The following is an 8559-nucleotide window of genomic DNA, read 5'->3' as shown; positions in this document are numbered from 1 at the left end:
AAAAAAATGCCGGAGGACTTAGCGTCATCAGTGATCCGGACAGCGAAGATGATGAGGAGCTCTTCTATATCAATGATGTCCCTGCTGAGACTGGGTCTGACTCTGTTCTCCACTTCCAGCCTTCTGCATTCTGCGGGACCAATCCCAAACCTCAGGAACAAACGTCCCCTGCCAAGCACTGGTCAGCACCATCAACAACACCATCAACAACACCATCCACAGATGAGTGGAAACATGCAGCTCCAGATGCCACCTCATCTGGAACCAAAGGCCCCATTCCCCAAAGAAGAAATGGTGGTGGCAGGGTGAGCTCCTATGTGTGGCGCTTCTTCAAATATGCAGAGAACGACCGCTATGTCGTGATGTGCGATATTTGTCGAAGCCGTGTGCGGCTAGGAAAAGAAGGGGCTGTCCACGAGTGGGCACGTCTGCCATGAGGCGACACATGGAGGTGCATCATCCGCTTCTTGTGCCCAAAGATAGCGACGGGAAGCCACAACCATCCAAAAAGAACAGTACTGCCTTTGCCTCATCTTCCAAAGACCTCACGCAAAGTGGCCTGGGTGGGAAGGGCACAGAAGGCAGCTTTGCTAAGAGGCAGGTCTCACTGGAGAAATGCCTTGTGCTGACACAGAAATTACCCTCTGACAGCGCCCAGGCACGACTGTGGAATCACCTCCTAACAGTGGCCATTGCAGCACGTATGCTTCCCTTCTCCCTGGTGGAAGATGAAGACTTTTTGACCTTACTTAAGAGCATCTGCCCTCGGTCGGATATCCCCTCTCGTCACTACATTAGTGGCGTAGCCATTCCAGCCCTGGCTTCTGCAATCAGACGGGTGCTCCAACAGGATTTGAAATGTGCAGTTGGAGGAAGTGTACATTTAACGAGTGACACATGGACAAGTAACCAAACAAAGTCTTATCTGTGTGTCACCGCGCACTGGGTATCCATCAGTGCGAGCAGCCGACTGAGTCGTAGAACAGCGACATTGTCCCTCACAATGCTCTCTGGGACACACACAGCGGAAAACGTCAGCAGCAGCATCAGTGGTGCTGTTCAGTCCTGGTTGGCACCCTTAAATCTTAAAGTGGGCTGTGTAGCAACAGACAATGCCTCAAACTACCTAAAAGCAGCCCGCATTGCACGGCTAAACCACGTTCCGTGCATTGAGCACTGCTTGAACCTTGTGGTGCGTTCTGGATTGAGCAACACCTCCCCAAAAATTGGCAAGCTACTTAAGGTGGCCTGATCCATTTGCACCCACTTCCGGCAGTCCTGCTCAGCAATGGAGGCAATCGGCGCCATCCAACGTAGCCGTGGCCTTCCAGAACACAAATTTATTTTGGATGTGTCCACACGCTGGAACAGCACATTGCATATGCTTCAGAGACTCTGTGAGCAGAGACCAGCTATAAATGACTACATCACTGAGAAGCAACACCACTCCAAATTTTTTGTCACACCACATCAGTGGCTCTGGATGCAAGACCTGGTGGACATTTTAAAATTTTTTGATGAATGCACAGCGGTACTGAGTGCAGACTATGCCATACTGGGCCAAGTGCTACCTGTGCTAAGGATCATAGAGGGGGTGCTGAGAAAATGCCATTCTGAGATTTGTGAGCGCACCAGTGCTGGAGGCAGGGAATTATTCCCCAATCCTGCAGTTAGGCTTGCAGAATTCCTTCTGTAGGAGCTGGGCACCAACAAACACATAACTTCAATCAGGGGGGACATGAAATACGTTGCTGCTGCATTCCTTGAACCACGGTTCAGGGATAGCTCAACAAGTGCGGAGCCTCCAAACGACAACCCTGACTTCCAAAGTTTAAAAAAATATTTGACTGAGAAAGTCATGGAGTACTTCCAGAGAGATGGGCTGGATGAGAAGGAGCTGGATGAGGCTAGTAGGACTACTACCTCCCCTGAAGACAATATCTGTAGCAGTAGCACCATCACCAGCAGGAGGGGCAATGATGACGCCACAGCAGCTGCACCACCAACAGAGTCAGACACAGTTTGTCTCAAGTTCAGCTTTTACTCCTCAATGGCAGTGGAGCTTGGTGTAAGTGGGCTCAGGCGGGGGGAATGTGCCAAAGCAGCCAGGAAAGCATCAGCCTATGATGTGGCTGTCCGGGAACTTGAAGGTTATTCAAGAGAGAGTTTCTCGGGAACACAGATCAGCCCAGAGAGTGATCCTCTCCTATACTGGGATACAAAACGTGGCGTTTGGCCACATCTGACCAAAGTCGCCATTTGGCATCTATCTTGCCCTCCCTCGAGTGTGGCCTCTGAAAGGCTTTTCTCCACCACAGGCAACATTGTCACCGCCCACCGAAGCAGACTCACGCCACAACATGTCTCCACCCTCGCCTTCATACGCTCCAACAGGGGATGGATTCCCGAGGAGCACCTCGCCCCCCCCAGCTGTCAGCAGCAGAGTAGAGCAGTCATCAAGTGATGAGGAGGAACCCTGGGATGATGACACTGCTGCTAATGTGAGCCAGAGTTCTGAGGGACAATGAGGCAGAATGATACAACTTGTGAGTGGTCACACTGAGGTGTCCCTCAGAACTTTGTCCAAACCTGCAGTCCCTGTCTGGCCTGGGCAGAGCCCAAAGCACTGGTGATATGTGGCGGAGCTTAATAATACCTCACATGCAGAATCCAGTTGCGCTACCCGACTGTGTGTGGCGGACTATGCAACAGCGTACATCCCTACTACACACACACACACACAGAGTTCTTTATGCATCCCAGTGTACTCCGCTATTGACTGTATATGTGTATCTTTACCCCTCTGAATGTTAGTATGATTCTGATTCCCCAAATGTATGTATAGTTCTATTTCTCTTGATGTTGATGTATGCTTTTATTTCATTTAAAATTCTTTCATAAATCACGGAATTGCTTTCAAAGACCTTGTTGTGGTCTCTCCCTGGACTCACTCAGCTTTTGGGTTTTCCTAAGGACCGAGAGCTCTATGTGAAAAGATCCCTCTGGTATGTGTCCAGTTTACATGTATGTGATATGCACCTACACGTAAAACAAAGCATACTTCATAGAATCATAGAGCCACAGAATCATAGGGTTGGAAGGGGCCTACAAAGCCATCGAGTCCAACCCCCTGCTCAATGCAGGTGTCCAAGTCAGAGCATCCCTGGCAGATGGCTGTCCAGCCTCGTCTTGAATGCAGTCATTCATAACATCAGGGATGCGGACTGTCCATCTCGCTATGAGGGAAGCTGTTCTTGTTTGGCTGGGATTCTGGGGAGGCATTCTTGTTGCGGTTAACAGTAAGCAAACACAGAGATCATTGTGTACAATGATCTAGATTTAAGAAATTATATCTGTGGACTTGAACCAAGGAATTGTAACCTATTTTTTAGAAAGAACTTTATATACAAACAGAACAGATCAAGACAAAACACAGAAACAATTCAACAATTCAAAAACAATGTTGGGCTGGCTGGCTGTGGCTGCAGGCCTCAGCTCGTAGGAGGAGGATGGCTTTCCCGCTCCAGGGCCTCCACCCTCCTTCGAAGGTCGTCACCTGTGTGTAGAAAGAAAGAGAAGAATAAAGCACAATGGTAATATGCATCTTGCAGGCAGAGTTGTTAGCTCAGGTCAGGTGCCATTCTGTAGTACTACTTACAGGTCCTCCTGAGCATCCGGACGTCTCTTATCAGACGCGTCAGGATCACAAGAGGAGGGGCTTCATCTGTGGAAGAAGGGTGGCCTTCCTCCACAGATGCTGCTCCTCTTGCTGCTGGCTCTTCCTCGTCCTCCTCCTCTTCCTCCTCCTCCTTCTCCTCTGTCCTCTCCCGCTCCGCGGCCCTCAGTGCCTCCTCCACCAGCAAGGCACGATGCGCAGCTGTGGGATGTCACAGTAACAGAATGAATGCCTTTATATATGTGGCGAGTGAACAAAACCACAGTCACCGATTGATCTGTCTATCACTATCCCCACTACCATAAGGACCACTGATTCTGTCCTCCCACCACAAGGTCTAATGATGAGGGGATAATTAGGGAGGCAGATTATACAGTACTGACAGTTTTGGTGTGATGGGGACTGTTGGACTTCTGTAAACATGCACAGGATTGCACTTCTAGTCACCCCACTTCTACATTTGCAATGCCATGGTATCTGTTCATTCTAGTGATGCATTGCATAAATGCCACCTTTTTTCCTAGTGCAAGGAACCCAAGGCGGCTCACATTAGCCTCTTCCTCTCCATTTAATGCTCACAACAACAACACTGAGGTAGGCTGGGGCTTTCTGACTGGGCCAAAGTCACCCAGCGAGCTTCCATGGCTGAGTGGACTATACCCAGATCTCCAAGGTCTCAGATGAACACTTGCTCATGAGTTGACTGGAGTGCCAATGTCTTGGTAGAAAGTGGGGTGGGTGGGGTGCAAAAATTCAGCAATCACTACATGAAGAAGGAAGACGACACCGAGAGGCTGGCCCTGTTGCTGCTGGGCTGGTGCCAGTCCCCCTGTGTGCGCTGCAGAGACCGGCAGCAGCAGCATTTCCCTGGAAATGGACAGTGTGTCAGTGTGTAATATGAGTTGTAGTAGCCAGGCCCGCATAATCCTATGCATGTGGTTGTACAGGGAAAAACAACGCAGTTCCCAGCATCCCTTCTTCAACCAGCCAAAGTGGCTGGAAGATGATGGGACCTTTTTCTGTCCAAGTTCAGCAAGCATAGGATTGCAGGCTAAAAATGTCAGGATTTGTTTGTTTCTCCGTGAGAGAGACCACAAAGAGGTAGCTTCATTTTCGGTACACATCCTTGTCTTCATATTTAGTTGAGCTTGATGATGGGATAACTATAACTTACCAGGCATATACCTCTGCAAAAATGGGGGCTGGCCTGCTTGGACCCACACTCTGCGGATGCGCCAGTAGTAGGCAGGGGGGTTGGACAGCGGTGCCCTCCGCTCGGCAGCAGCAATCCCCTCTCTAACGAAGGACTGCTTGAGCGCCTTCCATTTAGACCTCAATTGTCCAACTGTGTGATAGTGGCCCGCTAGCTCCATCCTCCTCTTTATCTGGGCCCAATAAAGTTCATTGCGGCAGGAGGAGCTGCCAAACAGCACTGCCACCGCCTCACTGCGCTTAATGTTGCTGAGGAGGGCCTTGGTCTCCTCATGGTCCCACCTCCTGCCACGCACTGGTGCAGCCATTTTGCAATTTGCACACAAACAAACACACACACCAAGACAGCCACGTGCACAACCACCACTTAACTACACACACACAGACCAAACTGTACAAAAACACCACAATGCACAACTACACACACACACACAGACCAGACAAAACCACAACAGTGAACAAACAACAGAGGAAATCCAATAATAAGCAAGCACCACCACTAACACACCACCACCACCACACCACAGAATTCCACCCACAAATCCCTACGCAGACGCAAGCGCAAATGCAGACGACATTCAGGAAGTTAGCAGGAAGTTGACGACAGATTTTGCGGAAGCGGAGCTGCAGCCCCGTTTTTTTTTTTATTGTGACTGTGTGAGGTGGTTAGGTTAACAACAAGACCAGTAAACGCGAGGATCATTAAGCACAAATACACAGAAATTAATAAAATCCCTGTCCCTGTCCCTGTCCGAGAAAAGAAGACAGCGGGGGAGCGCACAGAAGGCGGGAAAGTGGGAAACATATTTCGGGCAGCAACGAAAAATACGTAAATAATTACGAGAATAGTGGAAAAGTTCTGGCCAAGGCAATCCACCTTCCGAGAGTACGGCGGAAGCAACCGGGGGATTCCCCCCTACGGAGGAAATCCGTAAGCAATCACAACGTAATATTTACAATTACGTTGTAATTGTTAATCTTTATGTAGACTACAGCGAAAATAAGGGCAACACAAATAACATTGTCCTTATTTTTGCCGTGGTCTACGCAAAGATTTACAGAGACTACGGGGGTCAAATAAAGGCAACGCAAATGGTGCCCCATGGGCGCCGCCATTTGCGTATGCACTTCCCCCCCCCCAAAGTCACCCGTGATAGGCTACGTAACGATTTACGTAGCCTATCACGGCCACGTGGTCTTCCCCCCCCCCCTTTCGTAGTTCGCGGCCTGGTGAGGCGGGAAGCCTTCCCCCCGGCCTGAATTTCGGCCAGGCGAGGCGGGAAGCCTCCCCCCCTTCGCCCGAACTTCGGGGGGAGAAACGAAGCGCCTCCCCCCCACTGCGAAAAAAGCTGCCAGACCAGGTAAGTGACTTTCGTACATCCCTAGCAGTCGGTGCAGTTCTCTCTGCACCAGTTGTGAGGGGCAGGGAGCTTAGACTCCTGGCTCCGAGGTCAGAGCGCTGTCTCTGATCTCAGATCCAGGAATCCAAACTGTGCTATAGCCCCTGCAGACGCTGTCTAGTAGCCACCAGATTGCTCTCTTAATGTACCATTCCTCCACCCCTGACACAGAGCACAACCCTACAAGCAAATATTTAAGCCTTAAAATAGCCCGTGGACTGATACTTGTTTTAAAAGGTAGTGTAACTCAGGAAGTCTGGGATTATGTTTCATGAAATTCATCTACCTTTTAAATATTTGCCTTATAGATTGCCCTGAGACATTTTGTGTACCAAGAGCAATGGCTTGCATGCCAGCATTAAAGGCATTACCTCAGGGGTCTCCAACTTTTTTGGACCCGTGGGCACATTTGGGAATTTGAGACTATGCTGTGAGCACCACAACAAAATGCCTAATCAGAGGATCGCTGCTTTGGTGTCTACCTGTCATGTCTATGGATCTTAGACTGCGTCTTATTCAGCAAAAAAAAATTGCTTCATGTCTATTGGACACCGCAACATCTCTTCAATAAGGGATTGTCTAATTCTGCTAATTCCTGATGGTGCAATACAGCTAATGCTTCTTTTAAACGTATGTTTTGGAAATGTCCAGTAGTTGATTCTTTCTGGGAGGAGGTTATTATACAGAGAAATGTTTTACTGGAACAGTCTTTAATATTCACTAATGTGAATATTAACATTCACTAATGTGAATATTAAATTATTAAATTATCTGCTTCATGGAAATTAACTAATGGTCAGCGTAAATGGATTCTTCACACCCTTTTGACAGCTAAAAGATGAATATTACAACACTGGAAGGATCAACACTCACCTCCTATAATGCAGTGGATTGAGGACCTTACAATACTTTCAATATTTGAATGGGTGGCATATAGACACCACCTTCAAATGGATCCTTATTTGGATATTTGATCTGCTTTTATTGAAGCCTATGTATAATTGCTGGAAAGTTGTGTGCATTTCATATAAATTCAATGCTATGGATATCCCAATCAATCACCAGGAAGGAAAAGATCCCAACGCGCCATGGAGTATGTATGGTCTATAATAATTGTTTATTTGTTGTGCAGATCTCTAAAATGCTCTGCTATACGCGTTTCAAGACAAAGTCTCTTCTTCAGGAATAATACATCTCTTGGTCAAGTCTTCTGAAGCAGGCTTCTGGTCTGAGGGCATAGTCTGAAGGCACATGAGGCAGCCACCTTGCTGAAACTAAGCAGGTTTGGGTCTGGTCAATGCTTGGAGGGGAGACCACCTGAGAACCACATGTGGCCACCTTGAGTTCCATGATGGAAGAAAAGTGGGATATAAATGCAATAAATACATTATTCTAGACCATACTCCATGGTGCTTTGGGATCTTTTCCTGGTGTTTTATGTGCATAAGCGCCTTCCCTCTCAATCGGTTTATTTTGGTCTACAGACCATAACCCACAAATATATAAAATACAAAATACAACGATATAGCTGTGGCTATATACTTTTTATATACGTACATGGATTTGTATATATGGTATGGAAATATACAAACTCATGTCTATATATTTAAAAAAAGAGAAAAAAATAAAATAAAAATAAAGTTTTGCGGGTGCCCATGGGTAGTACTTTGGGGATCCCTTCACGGGTGCCACTGGAGGTGCGCATGGGCACCATGGTACCCACCACATTGAGGACCCCTGGTACAGGTCTTTAAATGGTCTTATACCCATGTTTGGTTGGATTCATCCTGAGTTTTTCTCCAGTGGCGCTCTAGCCAATGTCCCTCCTGTTTCATTGCCCTTAACTCCTTGGTAAACCAGGAAGCTGACCTGATTCTACCAGGAGAAAGAGGGCACTTAGGAGCAATAGTGTCAGCATGGGCCATTTCCAGGGGCTTCGACAGTATCACCGACACATCAGGCAGGAAAATCCCGAAGTGCAGGTCAGCATCTTCATCCAGAATTAAATCCTGGATGACTGATGTTTTCCCAACAACTGACTTCTTCACAAAGTGCATATTTAAACAGTAGAATTTGCTATCGTGTGATGTAGGGATGACTACCAATTCAGATGGCTGTGGAAGGGTTTAGACAAATTCATGGAGGCTAAGGCTATCAATGGCTACTAGTCCTGATGGCTATATGCTACCTCCAGTAACATATATCCATGTATACCAGTTGCTGGGGTACATGGGTGGGAGGGTGTTGCACTCATGTCCTACTTGTGGGTTT

General features: G+C 47.8%; 1 protein-coding gene across 1 annotated transcript; it reads right to left on the bottom strand.

The window, feature by feature from the left end:
- Positions 1-3390: 3390 nt before the first annotated feature.
- LOC146354943 (uncharacterized) lies at positions 3391-8345 on the bottom strand. The gene is made up of 3 exons (XM_084829830.1): positions 8168-8345; positions 3659-3877; positions 3391-3556 (listed from the first exon to the last, which is right to left on the bottom strand). Exons 1-3 carry the CDS (start codon positions 8343-8345, stop codon positions 3492-3494), a joined length of 462 nt encoding a protein of 153 aa, XP_084685956.1. The 3' UTR covers positions 3391-3491.
- Between the last annotated feature and the right edge of the window lie 214 nt (positions 8346-8559).

The sequence above is a fragment of the Heloderma suspectum genome, chromosome 2 (assembly GCF_057233095.1).
Source record: "Heloderma suspectum isolate Gila_16-S chromosome 2, 16-S_ref, whole genome shotgun sequence".
Lineage (NCBI taxonomy): Eukaryota > Metazoa > Chordata > Lepidosauria > Squamata > Helodermatidae > Heloderma > Heloderma suspectum.
Note: the sequence above shows the minus strand (reverse complement) of the source record. Positions and strands in the feature narration are given on the sequence as shown.

What these genes read in the sequence shown, in the direction of transcription:
- LOC146354943 (XM_084829830.1), bottom strand. Translation starts at nt 8,345, where the DNA reads ATGCACTTTGTGAAGAAGTCAGTTGTTGGGAAAACATCAGTCATCCAG. An exon ending in TAAGTGCCCTCTTTCTCCTG is followed by an intron (nt 3,878 to 8,167) that starts GTAGAATCAGGT and finishes GACATCCCACAG; the next exon opens with CTGCGCATCGTGCCTTGCTG. An exon ending in CCGGATGCTCAGGAGGACCT is followed by an intron (nt 3,557 to 3,658) that starts GTAAGTAGTACT and finishes TTCTACACACAG; the next exon opens with GTGACGACCTTCGAAGGAGG.